Raw genomic sequence first — 20,375 nt, forward strand, 5'->3', positions numbered from 1 at the left:
ACAGAAGTCTTAGTACAGACCAGCTAGTACCTGCACACCGCCTCCAGACAGAAAGGCTCAAAGAAAGCCCCTGCGTTACTTTTTTAATAAAGGGTTTGGATTTTTAATGAGACCAGAGAACAGCGCACAGACCAACTCTCCTGCTAGGAATTACACCGTAACATTTCAAAGTAATGCAGTGAATTAGCAGTGCAACAGCTTAACATAGAACAACGGTTTTTAAAAGCTTTTGCAAAACTAACTCCTTGTTTTCTTTTTATAGAATGTCATTATTTTAGACAAAAAGTCAATACATCTCAAGAAACGAACAGCTCCTTTACTGAAAACAGGCCAAATACAGTATTTTGAAGTTTTTTTAAACCTCTTTAAAACTGAACCCGCTATCTGAAACTCAATGGGAAGATTACAAAGATTAATTACACGACAACAACGTTGAAACTTGGCTTCTTGCACTCGCCACTTTAAATTTACTGCACACATAGGGCTGGTGTGCAAAACAAATCCAGTTCTTCCATCCAAGAACAGCCTAAAGGTTCCACACCAAAAGCCGGGATACCTTGTCCCAACACCATTTCTGCCATCTCCTACCTGCACACCATCGTAACGACGCAGCAGGGACTGCACGAGGCAGCTGACCGCACACAGGGGAGGCCGGACAATCTCGGGGAGGGCTAACTTTGTGCCAGGCTTTAGCCCTGGGCGATACTCTGGCGAAAGGCTTTTACCTGCCATTTCTAGGGGAAAACAATCCTTTCTGATGGTGCAAGTCTGGTGTAAGCTATTTTAAACAGAGCATGAAGGAAGCCACTTAATTAAATGACAATAAGCTGCAAAAGTGTAGAGACACTTCATGTTTCTCTAAAAACTCAGCCTAAAAGCTTATCTAGTCACTAAGTTATTTGTCATATATTAAATACTAAAAATAGGGCTTTTTTCACCTGCTATTAGTGCAATGGGGTGAGAGGACGCAAGGCAGAAGTCTACAATACATTAAGTGGTTAAAGAGAGCTTCTTGCTACCTGGAGTACCAGAAACCAGTTTCACTTCCATTTAATTTGACAGCACCTTCATCTTCTACAAAAGAAAAGGTGCTGTTCTTTCCTCAAGAGCAAAGATAACTACATCCCCCTGCAATTCCTCCTTACAGGCTATTTACTCTAGAAGCTCAGATCATTGAAATTCTTATGATCGAGCCTAATGACAGCACGAAGGCTTGGCTGACCACAAAAGGCAGGGAGAGGAAAGAGCTAGCTAAAATACACAAGCCCACAGATGACTTTTAAAAGCTGTGAGCGCTCACATTAGCGTAAAACAGAGTACACACACCTCAGCTGCAATGATGCATGTTCATTTATTGTACAAAACCCAGCTATACCAACACGCTGTACTAACTTAGAAGCTTGTAGGGTAACAGATAGCTGTTGAAAAAAATTTTAATTAAGATGTCCAGCTGTCTATATGCTTGTAAGACTTGGAAATTTATGGTAGCACCACAGCTGCATTTTAACCAGAAGGAACTTTTACATCAGGATTGGCGGTCAACTTCATGCTGCACTTCACATTGGCCCTTCACATGCTTTACAGGAAAAGTAAGAAAAGCACAGTTGCACACTCATCAGGGAAATCCCTAGGAGTTTCAGATGGGCTCCATTTCTCTTCACTATTGTTCTTTTTGTAGAAGATCCCCAGTTTCCATTTCAGATATTCTAGGATTTTCAGAGCATTTCCATTAAACAGTGAAAACATCATTCCCAAAACTGGCCATGAGGTTCAGGCAAACAAACAGCCCCAAAGCACAGCATAATAATGAATTAAGAGCATCAGTTCCAGGTCATGAATAACCAAGTTCAAAGCATGCAAATCTAACGATTAAAATTTCTGCCTAGAACACATTACCAAACTGCAAACATGTTTTATCTTGCATTGCAGTAGTTTTTATTCCTTGCCAAGACTTAAAAATCCTTTTCCTCATTGTTACTGAAGCATACAAATCAACAGTTTAAACACAATCATTTCTACAGTTAGCGATACACTGATTCAAGTTTTATGTGCATCCGTAAGACCTGTTTCAAATATACTTTGCCTATATTGCCTTCCCCATAATCCCACACTAACAAGAAGGAACAGTTTACAAAGCAGAACAGATTTTCCACATATAGCTAGCCGAATACAAAGGCTTTCTATCTAAAGTTGCTTTTGCATGAGACCTTTTCGCTAATTGGGGGGAAAGAAAAAAAAAAAGAGAGAGAGAAGCTTTAAATGCTTTCTGAGTTATTCCAATTAGCAACGAGGGGCTTGAACCAGGTTTCAAATACCCTTCCCAAAAAAAAAAAAAAAAAAAAATATTTGAGGCACTGCGGTTTAACACTTTGAATCAAGACAGCTAGCACATCCTTTCCTAGGAGAGAAGGAGCAGAGATGAACAGGAGACAAAGACGATCACAGATGGCCACACCAAACTATTTCTGACTACCCGCTTGTCAGTTAACATGGCCTCCTCCTTACGGCCTGGTCTCCCCCGTGTCTTTCTCAAAGGAGAGTAACAAAGCTGCTGTGGCTCCACCGGCTGCAGTACCCACACAGACAGGGCAAGAGGAATTTGAGCATTTTACAATTCTTCATTAAGCACAGGTTTCCCGGTGCTGATTGGTATGTTTGCAGCTAGCTACCTGGCTCGCTGAGCGTCTGCCGCTGCCCCCAGCTGCAAGTCCTACCCGCATATAGGAAACAACACACGGCTGAAGTCCAGATCACTAAAACAAACCTTTAAAACACAACTAGGTGATGTGCTGCCGCAGTGTATACACCCTGATGACATTTTTCACAGGAGAAACATATGTCAACACCAGCCACACTGGCTCCGACCCGGGCCAAAACCAGCGACATCGCTGGCACCGTGCAACAACAGCTACCAGGCGGGTCTTGGAGCAAGACAAACACCTCGCACCTAGGGAGGCAAAAGCCAAGAAGCGTCTCCCAACTCCTTTTTGTGCGGGAACTGAGTTTTTGCGGTGCATCCAGCTTGAGCTAAGCCTTCCACAGCGCCTGCACCCCCCCAAGGCTCACCCCCTACCACGGGAGCCGGCGTTGCTCGCCTGAAAGCGGCACGACAGCCCAAGCTGCAGCCCCATGGGCCCAAGCAGCCTTTGGGACGCTCCCCCCACCCCCCCCAGCCCCACGAGCAGCACAACCCCGGTGGGGAGCGGGAAGCCCCCCGTGACGGCCGATGCACCCAGCGCCGCAGCGGCCTCCCGAGCGCCGGGGGTCCGGCCCCCGCCCGCCGCGCCAGGAAGCGGGGGAGGGGAGGAGGCGGCGGCCCGCCACAGCCGCCCCCCGGTAGACCCGACCCCACAAAGGCCGAGCCCCCCCGCCCAGCACGCACCGGAGGAGCTCCGCAGAGCCCACACACACACACCCCCCTCCCTCCGAGCACCGGGAAGGGCCCCACACACACACACCGGCGGCTGCCCGAGGAGGCCCCACACACACGGCGGGCCCAGGAGAGCGGCTCCCTCTCCCGTCCCCGGGAAGGACGACGGGGAAGAAGGGGGGTGGGGGGGGTCGTAACGGGGGGTCGCGGCGCTCCCGTGCCCGCCCCGGCGCGGCCGCTCACCTCAGAGTCTCCGCCGGGCGTTGGCAGCTCGCTGCGGGGTCTCCTCGGCTCAGGCACAGGGGCACGCCGCCGCTGACGTCATCACGCAACGGACGTCGGGCGGGGGGTAGCGACGGGTGTGGCCGGTAGGGGTCGCTGCTGGGTTGGCACGACACGCCCCGCCCCTCCCCGCCCCGGCGGGGCGGGGCGTGGGGAGCGCGGCTGCGGCTTGCCCGCACCCTGGGTGTGGGGGTCCCGGCTACGGGGGAGGGGGCCATGCCAGGCGTGCACAGCCCTCCGTGCACCCCCTGAGGCCGTGGGATCCCCCAGCCGCACCACCCTGCGTGCACCCCCGGGGGCTGTGGGACCCCCACCCTGCACTTCCTTGCATGCACCCGGGGGGCTGGGAGACCCCCACCCTGCGTGCTCCCCGGGGACTTTGGGACCCCCACCCTGCACCTCTCTGCATACTCCCCATGGGCCACGGGACCCCCCAACTGCACCACCGTGCATGCACTGCGGGAGACATAGGACCCCCACACACACTCCGCACCTGGACCACCCTGCAAGCACCCCAGAGGCTGCGGAACCCCCCACCCTGCATCTGCACCGCCCTGCATGCACGCTGGGGGCTGGAGGGCCCCACAACTATATCACCCTGTATACACCTGGGGGGCTGGGGGACCCTCACCCTGCACCGCCCTGTGTGCACCCCTGGAGGCTGCAGGACACCCCCCCTCCCCACATCTGCATCACCCTGCATGCATGCTGGGGGACCCTGCACCGCCTTGTATGCACCCGGGGGGCTGGGGGACCCCCACCCTGCATTCATCCTGGGGGCTGCAGGACCCCCACCCTGCACCGCCCTACATGCACGCTGGGAGCTGCAGGACCCCACAACTGCACCACCCTGCATGCACCTGGGGGGCTGAGGGACCCCCACCCTGCAAGCACCCTGGGGGCCATGGGACCCCGCAGCTGCACCGCCATGCAGGCCCCCCTTGGGGACCGTGGGAGCTGGCCTGAAGCACACCACTGCCGAGTAATTCCATTTTTCGAAGCCAGGAAAGCCCCCCACCCCAAAGGCCAGCGAGCGTCGGCTCTGGGGAGCACTGGCACGTGGCTCAGGCGTTCGGAGCATCCTTCTCCGCTGGCTCTTTGAAACGAGCCCTGGTTTATCTGCACATCCAAAAACGGAGCAAAACCCACCCTGCCCAAGGCTAATGGTGTCAGAAGCACATCCACGTCTTCTCCTGCAAAAATGGTCCATCCCTGGGGATTTCGCAGCCAGGCGCTGCCTTCAGACCATGTTCACTGCTGCCCTGAGTGCTCATGAAAGAGCAAAAGGAGAGGAATATTTTCAAAATGCATTTTCAAGACAAAATCGTGAATGAAGTCTTGCAGCAGACTGCTGATTCTTAACCTTTTTTTACCCAGGAAATGCATTGCGGACTGCAGCTGCGACAGCAGCATGAGCCTGAACCTCATGGCCTGCAGCCCCCAGTTCTGTCTTCGTCACCCCTTACCAGTTGCTCCTCTAAGCAGAGGGCACACGCTCACCTAAATGAAGGGCTTGAAAAACATGCAGGAGCGAGACATGGCCCATATCTCACCTGCAGACAGCATGTGCCCTCCGGCACCACGTCCCACTGACTCTTCCCACTGCTTTTTGGATTAAACCCCTGCCCCGTTGAGCCAAAAACCCATTGAGGCACCGGCTCAGTAGAGGCTGAGCCGAGCAGATGAGATCATGAACGAGGAGTCCTCCACCATGCACCATCTCCTGGGCTCATGGACACCCATCCTCGCTGCGAGCGCTGCAGGAGGCTCCGGCTCATCTTCCTGCCACCAGCCCCATACCTGCCCGCTTTCCAGAGGATGGGTTGCTCAGCTCTGCAGCAGCACCCTCCGTTATTTCTGATGCTGCCTCGGCGCTTTGGGTTTAATCAGAACAAAAACCAGCTGAGATGGCGACACTGGGCGAGCTGTTTTGGGGGGGAACAGTTCCCCCTTTCCAGCATCACCTCCCTGCACTGCAGCAGGACCATTTGGGAGCCATATCCCTGCTTCCCGCAGAGCAGGGAGCACCAAGCATGAGCCCACCGTCTCCATGTCCTGCCTCTTGATACCTCCTGTGTAATTTAATACAAAGCTACAGCCAGAGGTTTTGCTCTTCTGGGAAGAATCCAAGAAAAGGCTGGCTAGTGCCCAGAGGAACTGCAGGACACCGGCGAGTTGCGGGGTACGGAGGGTCAGGGGGGCTTGCTGGAGGTGTAGGAAAGCACACGCCAAATCCCACCAAAGGCCAGCGTGTGAAATCCCAAGCTAGAGCTCTACGAACTTCACCCCGATCCCTTCGTGCATTTCATTGTAAGCATTTTAATGATAGGAAACAGAGATAAAACTGGGGCAGGAATCCCCTCTTCCCAGAGGAGCATAAATCAACACATGAAGGTCTGTGATGTTGCTGTAATTAGCACCGTGGCAAAGCCCATGCAGTAATTAACTTTCTCCCTTCCAACTTCAGATTTAATAACATGCAGTAAAATAAGACCTAGGGCATTGAAACAAGCAGGGAAAAACCCCATCAAATTAGACACTTGCGACTCGATAAGGAATTAATTATACTCTGGGCTAATAATAACAATCATACATTGCTTTTAATCTGCCCTTGTGCTCCAAGTGAGGGAGGGCGCACTGGGAAAAGGTGACTGAAATGTCCCGCATTGACTCCGAGGAGCAGGGTTCTGCCGGAGGCTTGGCCACACTGGGATGGGGCTGAGCTACCGCACCTGGCAGAGCTGGGAGAAGAAAATCTAGGACAAAAACATCCTGGGCTGACAGGGAGCTGTCCCAAACCGCCCATCCCTCTGTGATCCTAGCAGGGAACAGCTCTTCCCATGGGGAACAGGCGCTGCCAGCAGCCTCGAGCATCAATCAAGGCAAATCCCAGGGTGTGCCAGGGCTGTGGGGATGAGAAAAAGAGGGAGACCAGAGGCAGGAGGAGAGGCTGCACCCTGCCAAAGTGGGAATAAACCACAGCAATGGCAAGACCCAGTGATGGTGCTGGTCCCCAAGGGTCTCTTGGGGATGCAAAGAGGCCCTCCCCCACCTTGGCAGTCACTGCAGCACCCAGCCCAAAGCAGCAGGTTCTGACATTGAGATGGAGAGGCACGAGACGAGGGTGACCTGGGAGAACGTGGTGCTGAGCAGCCTCCTCTGTAGGACTCTGGTGGGGCACCCAAACCCCTCCCAGCTGCAGGTGAGGGCCAGGAGGAGCACAACCCTCTGGGGACTTGGCATAAGACGAACAAATCAATGCTAGAAAGGGAAGAAGGAAGTTTGGGGGAGTTAAGAGATTATTTTGAGACCGTATGCATGAACCGATCCAAGATTGATGCCCAGAATTGTGTCAGGCATCACCCAGCAGAGCCGAAGGCAGCAGTGTCTTCCTCAGCAGTGGGTAAGGGGAGATGGGCAATGCCTGGGAAGGTCACTTGGAGCTGAGTGATTGCCTGGAACAAGCCAGCCCCCAGGAAGGTGAGCAACTGCTGCACCCAAGGCCATGCCGTGGGGAACAGAGAACACCACTCTTCCACCACCACCTCGGAAGTCAGGAGAGCCCGACCACAAAGGCTGGTGGAGGTAGAGCTTCTCGGTGAAGCCCAACTGCAACTGCACTTCGGTTGGGCTTCACCAAGAAGCACCACCTCCACCCTTGGTGTGCCCAGACCCCAGGGTCACAATTCTCCTTCCACAAACGGTCCCCAACCCTTACAATGTCACCAGTGGAGGAGGAGGCTGCAGCCAGTGCGCACATGCAGTGCCTTGAGCAGCACGTAAGGTCACTATCTTGCCATCTCAGGGAGGTGAACAAGTCATAGGAGGGTCTGTTATATGCCAGGATCCAACCTGGATGTCTCCTTCTCCATCAGTACATTCCCACCTTGGCACTTTTCAGGGGAGCAGGCGAGCTCCTGGAGGAGCCCTGTGCAGCTGAGCTGAGGGAGGACACCTCCACAGCTCTGATCTTTGCTTCTCCCCAGTTCTTGGTAGAAAAAGAGAGGCTGGAGATGTCCTACCGGCTCCACGCGCCACCAAGTCTCCCTGGTAAAGCCAAAGGGATGCTTGCCATGCAGAGAGGACACAGGGCTTGTCTTGGAGGTACATGTGAAATCAAGATCGGTTTACTTCCTCCACAGCTCTGGCACAGAGGCATTCAGTGTTCCTGCACGTTCCTGTCTCACCCTGGCTAATCCGCTTAAAACTAAGGGCGACACACGAGGACTGTGAAACACCCACATTTTGAAGAGCACCTGAAGCCTGCACAGCACTTTTGAGGACACTCTTCCCAGAGAAGCAAGCTCCAGGTCACCTCATGTCCCAGACTCAGGGGTCTGGACAAGCTGCGATGCAGACCAACAGACTCCAGTCACAACAGACTCTTCTGCACAGGATTTTGACCGCTCTTCCCAGGCCAAAGAGCTTCCTAAATAGGTGCATTTTATCGAGAGGCAAAATCCAGCCTTGAAATCATTACCTGCTGCAGGTAGTCACAGGGAGGTACACCAGAGCCGAACAGGTAGGACATATTTTATAGCATTATCACACCTGCCCCGAGCAATTTTGCTTTTTGCCCCAAGCCCTCTTGGAATTGACTCCACCTATTATCCCTCTCTCGCTACAGCTTGGCATAAGTCGAAGAAATAAATTACTCAATTACCAGAAAATCCAGTAAGACTGAATGCAGAATTAGTCTCTTAAAGCACAGAGCAAGTACTGGCGGCATCAGCATTTTTGTTTCTTGGTCTCCTTCCTTGCCCTGCCTTTGGCAGCACGCAGGGACTCTACTCAGGAGGTCCTGTATGGTCACTTGTGTCACTTGGTCAAGCCCTGGAAGTTGGGCTCTGTACACGGGGGCAGGGCTGCCTGCCGGCTCAGCAGCTTGTCCAGGATGTTTATTTCAGCATCTCGTCTCTCAATGTCCTCAAATGGAGTCCAGGACATGTCGTGCTGGAGCTTATAGGCACCAAGAAATTCATGGGGACTGGTCCCCCATTCCTGAAGGAGAAAGGAGATATTCACATCACTGCTCAGTTTCCCTTGGAGCTGGGCTGCGCTGTCCCTCAGCCCAACTTCTGCCTGTGTTGGATAGCCCTACCACCTCTGAAGCAGTCCCAGCGATGTGACCATCCAGTTTTCTAACTTAAAAATAGGCTAAACTACCCTGAGTCTAGGACTCGGTAGAGCTACAAGTGCTGCTGACGCAGGGAGGCTTGGGCATACAAGATCTCCCTGACCTGCACAGAGCTTCTCTTCTTCTTCTGTGCTTTGCTCTGAAGCCTTCACCCTGCGTGTAAGAAAATGGGTGGCCTGGAAGGAGGATCATCTCTCCGAGACCACCCCTACCAAGCTGCAGACAAACTCACTCCCAGGGCTGAAGCACCAGAGGAGACAGTACTGCCAGGCAGGGAAGGCCCTGGGCACGTTTGCAGTTCTTTATTTCCAGAGAAAGCACTGCAGGAACCAAAAGGCAGAATTCAGGACCAGGCACCAAAGGTCTTCTTGCCCACCATCCGCTAAGAGAACTTCATGATACGGTTCTTACACCAGCAGAGTAACTCAGACCAAACACCAACTGAGCAGGGGCCAACAAACACCCCCTCGGTGCTTTAGTCTGAGCTCAGAAGTACCCAAGCACCAGAAAAATGGGGGGTTTCCCCTCCATGCTTCCCCAGGGGCTGTAAACCACCCACCTTCGGAGACAGGATGGAGAAGTATCGCTGACCACTCTCCCGCCTGTACATGTAGTAAATGTTTCCTGGCTTCTTCACAAGGTTGCAGGCCACGTGGTGCAGGTCAGCGTCTCTGTTAGCTTCATCCAAGACCTAAAAAACGCCAAATTTAAAATTTTCCCACTTGAAATAAAATGACAACATGCTACTGCCTCTCAGCCAGAGCCCAAGATACATCGCTTGACACACCACTTGCAAGGCTTCATCCTCCCCCGTGCACATCTGACTTCAAGCGGCACATCTTTACTTGCCCCAGGAAGGAGATACTTTCCAAAGAGAGAAAGTTTTCTCCAAGTTTCCCCTGTCAGCTGAACCTCAGAGCTCCTGCAGTCCTCTACGGAGGTGGAGATAGCTCCAAGCATCAAGGACCTCTTCACCACAGCCCCAGAGTTCACCTCCGTGCCTGACCCCACCATGTGCTGGACTCGTTCTTTGTCTCCCTATGCAGCTGCTGGACCCTGGGGGCTTCCCTGCTGCCATCCTCAAGGGAAGGGACAGCAAACAAAGGGGGAATTCATCTCTCCAGCTCCACCAGCTGACTGCGCCACAGCTCTGGCTCCACCAGTTAATGACTACATGACGTAGTGGCCTTGATGGCAGCAGGCCAGTCACAGTGACTGGCAGATCCTTTCCCACTCAGGCTCCAAGATTTCACCCCCAAGGATGAAGTCTGAATTGAAGAGGACAGCCGAGCCTTGCTGGGCTTGTTGCCAGGGCCACCTGCTCCAGCAAATGAGCTGGGACAAACTGGAAAGCCAAACCCATCATCAGGTAACAGCTCATCTCCCCCAGGGACTCAAAATATAGCCAGAGCCACCACCTGTCCACCCCACTGTGCAGAGTCCTCCTGGGAGCACAACACACACACTATAGTGACAGGAGTCATCTGTCCCCAAACTAGTCATCTCTCTGTCCCTTCTGACACCTGGACTGCTTCTGACTAGCCACCGTCTCCTCTGCCATAACAGAAGTTCCTCTGATGTGCAGAGGACTCGGGGAAAACACCACAACCAACCTTCCCCCCTCCCCAGCTGATACCAGACAATGAACCCTCCTTGTTTCTTCACCGAACCGTCTCTGCTTGTCTCCCAGCCATGACTCACATCCAGGCCACAGCTCTCCCAAGTGCCTGGGGAGCTCGCAAGCCCCTCGCAAGCACAAGGTAACAAACCTTCTGCCTAGCAGATGCACCCTCACCTTCCGAGCCTGCTCCTGCAAGTACCGGATCTGCTCGGCGATGACGGTCAATTTATTGCAGGCATTCGCTCGGATGAAGTCGTCTGCCTGTGGGGAAGAACGAGGTTTGGTCCGGACAGGGGAGAGCCGCGGCCGCTCGGATCCTGCCACGTGCGTGCCAGTGCAGCAGCAGTGGTGGCCTCGCTCGAGCCTTTAATGGGGCTGTGGGTGCTGCAGGAGCTGCCCCACGTGTGGCTGTGGGGCAGCTGTGACACCCCACACGGTGGGGCAACAGCCACGGAGGACAGACCAGGCACTGGGAGCTGCCTGAACATGCTGGGTAGCAGTGGGAGCAGTAGGGTGTACTGGGAGGCACTGGGGTGGACCAAGAGGTAGTGGGATGCACTGGGAGGAGGCAGGACTCAGGGAAGCATTTAGTTGGACCGAGAAGCTCTGGGGGGCATACTGGACTGAGAGGTATTATTGGAAGGCAATAGGATTTACTGGGAGGCACTGGGGGTGACAGGAGAACATACTGGGAGGCACTGGGATGGACTGGGAGTCGCTAAAGGGGCAACAAAACGTATCAGGAGGTACTGGGATGGAGTGGGAGAGCAGGCTGTAGGCCACGCTGAAGACACTGGGGTGGACTAAAGGCAGTGGGGCATACTGCGAGGCAGCAGGCTATACTGGGATGCACTGGGAGCTTACTGGGACGTACTGGGTGTCCCTGGCAGGCAGCAAGACGCGGCAGGAAGCACCGAGGCGCAATGGGAGGTACCGGCAGCATGTGGCGCACTGGGGAACACTGGGGCGCACTAGGAGGGGACGGCGGGATACGGTGGAAGGCACCGCGGAGCACAGCGGGAGGCCGTCGGGGACAGCGGCGAGGGGCGAGACGTGCTGGGAGGCACAAGGGCCGCCGGCGGCTACGGAAGCCCTACAGGCGGCCGGGAGGGAACCGGGACACCGGGTACGCTGCCTCCGCCGTCCCGCCGCCGGGGCCCGGCCCTCACCTGCTGCACCTGCCGGGCCAGGGCCACCAGGTCCCCGGGGTCCCCGAGGCGGGCGGCGCGGCCCGCACTGCCCTCCACCAGGGCCAGGCCCACGCCATGGGGCTCCGCGCCACCCTCCGCCGCCATTACCCGGCCACTAAACCCCGCCCCTTCCGCCCGGCGAGGAGCGACTTCCGCCGTGGGGCGGGGCCAGGGGAGGTGCGGACGCTGATTGGTCGGCGGGCGGGGCGCGGCGGCGGGGCGGGGCTAGCCGCGCTCCGGTGCCCGGTTCGGGGCGCGGCGGCGGGGGCGCGCGCGGCCCCGGGCTCGGCCATGGCGCTGCCCGCGCTGCTGTCACTGCCGCTGCTGCTGCTGCTGCCGCCGTTGCTGCTTCTGCCGCGTGCCGCGACGCCACTGGAGCTGGTACCGGGGCCGGTACCGGGCGACTCCCCGCTGCCGGCCCAGTCCCCGGATGCTCTGTTCGCCGCCGGTGCCGAGGCGTACACTCGGGGCGACTGGCCCACCGTGGTGCTGCAGATGGAGCGGGCGCTGCGGGCCCGGGCGGCCGTGCGCTCCCGCTTGGTGCGGTGCCGCCTGCTCTGCGCCAACGGCACGGCCGGACCGGCGGAGGGCACCGGGCCCCAGCTCGAACCGGTGCTCCGGGATCTGCTTTTCTTCCGGGGGCTGCTGCGTCGCGCCGCCTGCTTGCGGGGCTGCGGGCCCGCTGCGCCCACCCGGTACCGCCTGGGCGACGAGCTGGAGCGCGAGTTCAGCAAGCGCAGTCCCTACAACTACCTGCAGGTCGCCTATTTCAAGGTACGGCACCGGCACCGGGAACAGGAACGGCCGAGGGGGGGTGTGCCGTGACCGGCGGGACCGGCAGAGCCCCCGGGAAGGGCAGCGGGATGTCTCGGGGAGGGATGGGCGGGATGCCCGGAGGGATCGCAGAACCGGGCGGGGGGTGGTGGGATGGAACCGGGGAGGGAAGGGGGGTCCCGAGAGGCGGGAGGGGGCCGGCTGTCTGCGCCGGGGGGTGGGGGGCGCCGAACGGCGGCCCCGGGCCCTGCCCGGCCCTCCCCTGCCCCCCCCCCGCAGTGCCACGTCGGAGCTCGCCGGGGCCGTCCCCCGTCCCCGCCCTCCATCCCGGCTGTGGGACCCCCCGGGGCCACCGGGATGCTCCGGCGGGCGGGAGTCCGCCCGGTACCCCCCGGTAGCCCACCCCGTGGGGTCTCACCTCTGCTTCTGGTGCCACCCAGCTGAACCGGCCGGCAGCGGCGGCGGCAGCGGCTCACACTTTCTTCATGGCCAACCCTGCGCACCAGGAGATGAGGCAGAACCTGGAGTACTACCAAGCCATGGCGGGTGTCCGCCAGGAGGACTTCACCGACCTGGAGGCCAAACCCCACCTGGTGAGACACCCCCCCGCCCCCCCAAACACCCATCAGCTGCTGGACCCAGCCAGGTCCCGCCACTGCTGTTGGCTTGGCAAAGCTCATGAGATGCCACCTGGGTGCTGTGAGGTCCATCCTGGGGGGGTGAGGCATCCCCGGGGGCTCCGTCAGGGGGAGCGGAGCCTTCTATCCCCCCCAGCCGCTCGTTTCTCATCCCTCCGCAGAGCGAGTTTCGGCTGGGTGTCCGGTTTTACACGGAGGAGCAGCCGGCTGCCGCCATCCTGCACCTGGAGAAGGCACTGGAGGAGTATTTTGTGGCAGACGCCGAATGCCGCGCGCTCTGCGAGGGCCCCTACGACTACGAGGGCTACAACTACCTGGAGTACAACGCGGACCTTTTCCAGGCCATCACAGGTGGGAGTCACTCAAGCTGTGTCCCCGTCTCAAGAGTTGGGATGATCCTGGAGGGTGGTGGTCCCCAAAGAGGGCAAACCCCATCTTAGGCTTCTCTAGGAGCGTGGCCAGTAAGTGGCAGGAGGTGTTTGCCCACGCTTAGCGCTGGGGGTGATGCCCAGGAACCCCCCAAATTCCAGAGGGATATGGAAAAACAGGAGAGGGGCTAGCAGAGGGTCACCAGGATGCAAGGATGGGAGGCTGAGGACGGCCATGCCATCTCCAGAAGACGGCACAGCCCCATCACCGATATGCGGAGGTGGGCAACCACCATCCTTGAGGGCTTCCATCACCAAAAAACTGGCAACAGCCCCGCTGTGAGCTGGAGATTGGAGTGGAGGCCCCCTGAGGGTGCTGTCCTCCAGCCCTTGGGTGACCACGAGTGGTGACCTGAGGGTTTTTTTCCAACAGATCACTACATGCAGGTGCTAAGCTGCAAGCAGGGCTGCGTCACGGAGTTGGCCTCACCGCCTGGTCAGGACAAGCCTTTGGAGGATTTCCTACCCTCGCACTTCAACTACCTGCAGTTCGCCTACTACAACAGTAAGCAGCTGGTTGCTGTGTCCTCCGATGGCCATCGGGGCTGGACGTCGCGTTCTGCAGAGGCAGAAATCAGAGGTTCACCAGATGGGTTGGGGTTGGGAAGGGACCTTCAAAGATCATCTAGTCCAAGCTGAGCTGGAAGGACATCTTGCACTAAACCAGGCTGCTCAGAGCCCCATGCAGCCTGACCTTGAACGCTTCCAATGATGGGGCATCCACAGCTTCTCTGACTGTCCTGTTCTGGTGTTCCACCACGCTCAGCGTAGATTTTCCTCCTCATGGCCAACCTAAACCAACCCTCTTTCAGGTGAAAGCCATTGCCCCTTGTCCTGTCGCTACAAGCCTTGGTAAAAAGTTGTCTCCATCTTTCTTGTAAACCCTCTTTATAGACGGAAAGGCTGCCAGAAGGTCTCCTTAGAGCCTCCTCCAGACTCAACAACCCCAGCCTGTCCTCAGGGGAGAGGTGCTCCAGCCCTCAGATCATTACTCTGGCCTCCTCTGGACACCCATTTCCCCAGTCTTTACTGATACTGGTGGAGAACCTTCCACTTGACCTTGTTGAACCTTCCACTTGACCTTGTTGAACTTCACGGAGATCTGGATCTCGCTGCACCAACCCTCCACATCGCTTTAAATGCTCAGTTCCCAGGCAGCTTCGCTTTCCAAGTGAAATAACAGCCTGGAGAAACATAATTTTTCCTTTTGTTTTTCTCCCAGCTATCCACCTCTTGCTCCAAACCACAGAGCCACCCTCCCCCTCCAGAACAGTTTTGTTATAACCCAGGCAAATCCACCCTTTTTTAAAAAATATTTTATCTTTTTTTTTTTAATTCACCTCCTTAGAAAACTATAAGCTGTTTCTGTACAAATTTCTCCAAAAGGAGGAGGAGGGAAAAAAATGAAGTCCAAGAAGATTGAAAGGCTGGAATTCTTGGCGTGAAAATGGGTTGGGATGCTTAAGTGGCTGAAAATTGGGAACGGTCAGCTCTTGCTGCCTGGAAGTAGGTTCAGGATGTTTTCCAAGCAAGAAAATTACGCAGGCAGCATCCCCGATTTCTGGCGAGATGATTTCTGGAGGCAGGAGAGTGTCTTGGACTCTTAATTTTGCCGTTGTGGCAGCAGTTGTGTTTGCTTCTGGGCATCTGCCCTCCTTGGGAGACCCTTTGGAGAACAAGAAGGACTTTCTTTCTTGGTTCTCCTCCGTATCCCTGTTTGCTCCATCTCAGGTGCTCTTGGACGCGCCGTTAACGGCCCCGTTTCTCTTTGCAGACGGGAATTATGAAAAAGCCATTGAATGTGCCAAAACATACTTGCTCTTCTTTCCAAATGACGAGGTGATGAACCAGAATTTGGCCTATTACACCGCCGTCCTGGGGGAAAACCTGGCAGGACCCATCCGACCCCGAGAGGTAAGCGAGGGGCTGGGGTGAGCCCTTGCAGGGACATCTTCTCCCCTCCTTGGAGACCTTGGCAGAGGTTTTGGGGTCTGCTTTGGATGGGTCTGCTCTGGGCAAGCCACCCTTTGGTGGCAAAGTGGAGAGGACTGGATGAAATGCAGGACCCAAGAAGCTAGAAAATAGCCGAGAGACCGAAAAACATCCTTGGCAAAATGTCTTTGGCCAAGTGAAGGCTTGGTGGCTTGCCCAAGGGGACCAGCTCTTGTGGGAGAGGGCTGTGAGAGGCAGAGGGACAGGCTTTTTTGGAGGATCTGAGCCCACCTCTGTGACACATTCCATAACGGAGGTGAAATTACTGAAAAAGGAAAGGATTTAGCTTCAAAATAGCTGGATCCGGACGCTCGCGTGCTGCCTGGGAGGTGGTGGGCAGGGATGGAGGTCTCTGCCCCATGTCAGCTGGAGCATCTTCTAAAGAGCTTCCTGCAGGAGGGATGCGCATGTGCCTCTGTCTCCCCCGTCCTCTCCCCAGGACTCGTCCACATGGGACAGGGAGGTTCATGCAGGATGGGGAAAGCCACTCGCTTCCCGGCTGCCAGAGGGACCGGGAAACCAGGGCTGTGGGTCTGGAGCGAGGACTGCGGGAATGATGTAAACTTGCGCCCTCCCGCCCTCGCTCGGGGTCTTCCCAGAGCCCTCGTGCCATGCCCTCACCCTGACCCCTCTGCCCCTCGCCGCAGGAGATCCAGGCATACCACCAGCGAAGCCTGATGGAGAAGGAGCTGCTCTTCTTCAGCTATGACGTCTTCGGCATCCCCTTCGTGGACCCGGTGGGTGGTGCTGGACCAGGCTGGTGGTCCAGCATGCAGTGGCCAGATGGATGGGGCGTGAGGGGTCTGCATCCCAGCCAGATCCTCGTCCAGCTCCTGATGTTGTTCTTCTGGCTGCAGGACACTTGGACACCCGAAGAGGTGATACCAAAAAGGCTGCGAGAGAAACAAAAGTGAGTGCTCTCCCAAGCTGATGGCCAAGCCAACCCAACGGGGGCTGACGGGACGTACCCCTCTTTCTCCATGGGCTTTGGGTGAAAGGCCATGGCCATGGAGCTGCTGCCAGGGAGGGGGGTTGGTGTTGGGGCTGGAAGAGGCTGCTGGAGGGCAGAGCTTTGTTCCCTATGTGATGGGGTGGTGGTGATGGGCATGGGTAGGTCATCCCAAGCAGCTTGGGGTGAGGGATGCGTTGAGATGACTCTCTCCAGCCTTGGGCTTTGTCACCGGCCCCTGGAAGCAACTTGTCCTGGTGCCCCTCGTTCCTGATGTGGGGACAGTGGGGCGGTGGAGCTGATGGCTGCCGCGTGCCCAGGGTGGAGCGGGAGACAGCAGCGCGCATCTCCGAGGAGATTGGCAACCTCATGAAGGAGATCGAGACGCTGGTGGAGGAGAAGGCCAAGGAGTCCGCCGATATGAGCAAGTTCATCCGAGAAGGTGTGGAGAGCTGGGAGGGGAGGTGGGATGGGAACCTCCATGTCCTCTGCTGCCATGCCAGCTCATGGTCCTTCCTGCTGCCAACTCATGGTCCTTCCACATGGGGGGTGGCAGGAGCAGGTCCCAGGACCACAGCTTCTCCCAGGATTGGTGGCACCCATCCCCACCTCCTCCTGATCCTGTTTGTGCCACAGGTGGCCCTTTGGTGTACGAAGGAGCCAGTGTCACCATGAACTCCAAAGCTCTGAACGGCTCCCAGCGTGTCGTGGTGGACGGAGTCCTTTCTGCTGAGGAGTGCCGGGAGCTGCAGAGACTCACCAATGTGAGTGGGGGGACGGCGGGCAGGGGTGGGCAGGGGGTGCTGGGGGGCCCCGTATTGCAGCTCACAAGTCAGACCGGTGGCACCGATGGGGTTTTGCAGGCAGCTGCCTCGGCCGGGGATGGCTATCGTGGGAAGACATCTCCTCACACCCCCAGTGAGACCTTCTACGGCGTGACCGTCCTCAAGGCTCTCAAGGTGAGGGTGGCTGTGGGGAGTGGGGAGGAGCAGGCTGTGGAGACAAGGTGGGTGGTGGTGGTTGCCCAAGCCAGCTGGGGCTGAGCCCATGTCCCATCTGTCCCCACAGCTGGGCCAGGAGGGCAAGGTGCCCCTGCAGAGCGCCTACCTCTACTACAACGTGACGGAGAAGGTGCGGCACATGATGGAGTCCTACTTTCGCCTGGAGGTCCCGCTCCACTTCTCCTACAGCCACCTGGTATGCCGCACGGCCATTGATGGTGAGCATGGCCTCGGAGGAGCACAGCCTGAGGAGAAGCAAGTCTCCTTCAGCTTCTTGTCCTGTCTGGGTCCCCTCCAACAGCTGGGGTGGTCTGGGCTTGGACCTTGCCTCGGAGACCTCCTTGCTGCTCCCAAACCTGCTGCTTCTCCCTAAGCTGGGTTTGGGAAGATGAGCAGCTCCAGTGGTTGCCCCCAGCGGGGCAGGTGGCTTCGTGCCACGCAGGGTTCCAGCGCTTGGAGGCGGTTGGGATCGGGTGCTGGGAGAAGCTGGAAGTGGAAGGCCATGGAGATGCCATGGGACAAGTCAACAGAGGCTTGTGCCACCTGAATGGCCTCTCATAGTCCACGCTCCAGTGAGTGGAAGGGCTGTAGGCTACAGGTGACTTTCTTGTCACCTCCAAGCACGTGACGCTGGGGGACAGACCCTGGTCCTGCAAGGATGGAGTGGTCCTGATGTGCCAGGTCTCGTTCCACCCTAGAGAAGCAAGAAGGCCGGAGTGACAACAGCCACGAGGTGCATGTGGACAACTGCATCCTCAACGCAGAGGCCCTGGTGTGCCTGAAGGAACCTCCAGCCTACACCTTCCGGGATTACAGGTATCAGTGGTGTGTCCCCCACGAGGGCACCGTGGCTTGGTGGCACCTGGGTTGGGAGGACAACCCAGCCTGGGCTCTCCTACCTCCGGCTCTTGCCATGGTGTTGGGGGAGCTCCAGACCCACCTGCTTGCCGGAGCTATGGTGATGGTTGTCACCTCCACTTGTCACCTGCTTCCTTCAGCGCCATCCTCTACCTCAACGGGGACTTCGAAGGAGGAGCCTTCTACTTCACCGAGCTGGATGCCAAGACCGAGACTGTAAGTAGCTCAGCTCCTCGAGGATCCCTGTGCAGCACCAAAGCCACCTCCTGCCTGCTGGGGAGGTCCCCTGTGCCACCCACCGTGAGGGATGAGCTTGGGGAGGGACCCACTCGCCCCCCTCTTGTGCATCCTGACGGGGGGTCTCCCACCCATCGCAGGCGGAGGTCCAGCCACAGTGCGGTCGTGCCGTGGGCTTCTCCTCCGGCTTGGAGAACCCCCACGGGGTGAAAGCCGTCACCAAGGGCCAGCGCTGCGCCATCGCCCTCTGGTTCACCCTGGACCCCCGGCACAGCGAGCGGGTGAGCTCCCTGCGGGGCAGTGGGTCTGGGGGGGGGAGGTGTCAGGGGCCGCGCTTATCACCGTGGGTCTGCCCCACAGGAGCGCGTGCAGGCGGACGACCTGGTGAAGATGCTTTTCGGCGCAGAAGAGGGGGGTTTGCTGCAGGAGACGGAGCCGCAGCAGGACCCGCCGGCTGCCCTCGCGCTGGGGAAGGACGAGCTGTGACATCCCAGAGCTGTGACATCCCACGGGCACCGGGACATCCCTGCCGGGACCAGTGATGCTCAGGCTGGATGGGACCCCCCTCTGCCCCCCGCCGGCGTGGGAAGGGGATTTGGGGGATGCCCTGCACCCCGCTGCAGAGCTGACCTGGGGGTATCACAGGCGGAGCTGACCTGGGGGTATCACAGAGACTCTGGGGCAGGGGGGGAGGTGACATGGGGGACAGGTGACATGGGGGACAGGGGAGGGATGCTCTTTTCAGGGCGAGGACCCAGTGCCACCGTAGCAGACACGTGCCTTTCCGCTCAGCTGAACCTGCGGCTATTTAAGTGCCTTCTGCAGAAAATGGGTGAATAAAGGTGGGTTTTTTCTAAGGTGTCACTTGCTGAGTGGGGGGCTGAAGGATGCGCCCCCCCCCCCCCAACCCCTGCCCTCTATGTCCTCTGGCCTTGGGACACATCCTGCCCTCATTCCAAGCATTTTCCCGAGGGTTCTACAGCCCTGCAACCCCAGGAGGGCATTCTGTGGGGACAACAGGGATGCTTTCGGGGGACGAGCATCTCCCGTGGGTGCCAGGGGACTTTTTGGCAGGGGCCGTGCCCCCCCGCCCCCAGCTGCACCCCGGAGCATCCCCTGGCCCCCGCAGCGTGGGAAGGGACCCACAGCTTCAAGGGGGAGGCAACCGTCCTTGAACAAGAAGGACATTGAGCGTGGCGGCACCCCCGGAACAGGGCATGGAATTGTTCGTGTCCAGCCCCAGCCATTTCCATAACCATCCCGGGAATGCGACTCCGTAAATCCTGCCCCACGCCACCGGCACCCCGCACCCCCATAATACCGGGGGATGGCGTCGGGCAGGGCCCGTGTGGCATCCCGGTGGGGGCTGGGGGCTCTTGGGGATGGGTTCTCCAGGCTGGTTGGATGGTCCCGTTGGTGGTGGCCCACCATCCCTGTGTCCACCACCTCCACCATCCCGGTGTCCGACCCCGGCCGGGCGCGTGAGCAGACTGCTGATGAGGCCGGGGCGGTTAACGATTGCCAGGGCCCGGGGCTGCCACCGGGGCGGGGGCACGTGTGTGTCCGTGTCCCCCCCGCGCCCCATGTCCCCCGTCAATGGCGGCTGTTGTTGGTGCCCCCCCACCACGGGGCGGAGGCGAGGGGCAGGCGTGGGGGGCACGACCCCCCTCCCTGCTCCCGGCTGAATTGCTGGAGCCACCCACCCCCAGGGCCTCTGCGGCTGAGGGGGGGTCCCACAGCAGGGGGGGAGGGGAACCTCCCCCAGCCCCCCCCCACCTCCCATGGAGACCCCCATTTTCCCATCTCTCTCCGCTGCTGTTGGGAGGGGGGAGGGTCCCCATCTTGCTCAAGACCCACATCTCCCCCCTGGAACCCAAAAGCCCCCCCATGTCTGAAAT

At 57.9% G+C, this 20,375-nt stretch overlaps 3 protein-coding genes across 3 annotated transcripts in view; 1 reads left to right on the forward strand and 2 right to left on the reverse strand.

Moving 5' to 3' along the window:
* Positions 1-3,736, reverse strand: part of CDC42 (cell division cycle 42) — a 28,683-nt gene extending 24,947 nt beyond the window's left edge. Inside the window, exon 1 of the mRNA XM_080378865.1 lies at positions 3,614-3,736. The gene's annotated coding sequence lies outside the window, so the exon portion shown is untranslated. The remainder of the gene's footprint in view (positions 1-3,613) is intronic.
* Positions 3,737-8,470: 4,734 nt separating this feature from the next.
* Positions 8,471-10,898, reverse strand: LOC308061131 (uncharacterized protein C1orf50 homolog; the record flags this gene model as incomplete). The annotated part of the gene is made up of 4 exons (XM_080380681.1): positions 8,471-8,653; positions 9,349-9,480; positions 10,585-10,671; positions 10,881-10,898. 4 exons carry the CDS (start codon positions 10,896-10,898, stop codon positions 8,471-8,473), a joined length of 420 nt encoding a protein of 139 aa, XP_080236807.1.
* A 376-nt stretch (positions 10,899-11,274) lies between these two features.
* Positions 11,275-19,334, forward strand: P3H1 (prolyl 3-hydroxylase 1). The gene is made up of 15 exons (XM_080378864.1): positions 11,275-12,374; positions 12,815-12,967; positions 13,174-13,363; positions 13,814-13,945; positions 15,215-15,354; positions 16,080-16,169; positions 16,290-16,342; positions 16,702-16,823; positions 17,018-17,145; positions 17,245-17,340; positions 17,450-17,600; positions 18,081-18,198; positions 18,381-18,456; positions 18,618-18,758; positions 18,838-19,334. The coding sequence occupies exons 1-15, from the start codon at positions 11,334-11,336 to the stop codon at positions 18,961-18,963; spliced, it is 2,757 nt and encodes a 918-aa protein (XP_080234990.1). The 5' UTR covers positions 11,275-11,333; the 3' UTR covers positions 18,964-19,334.
* The last annotated feature ends 1,041 nt before the right edge of the window (positions 19,335-20,375 follow it).

This window comes from Falco punctatus (genome assembly GCF_963210335.1).
Source record: "Falco punctatus genome assembly, chromosome: 3".
NCBI classification, from domain to species: Eukaryota; Metazoa; Chordata; class Aves; order Falconiformes; family Falconidae; genus Falco; species Falco punctatus.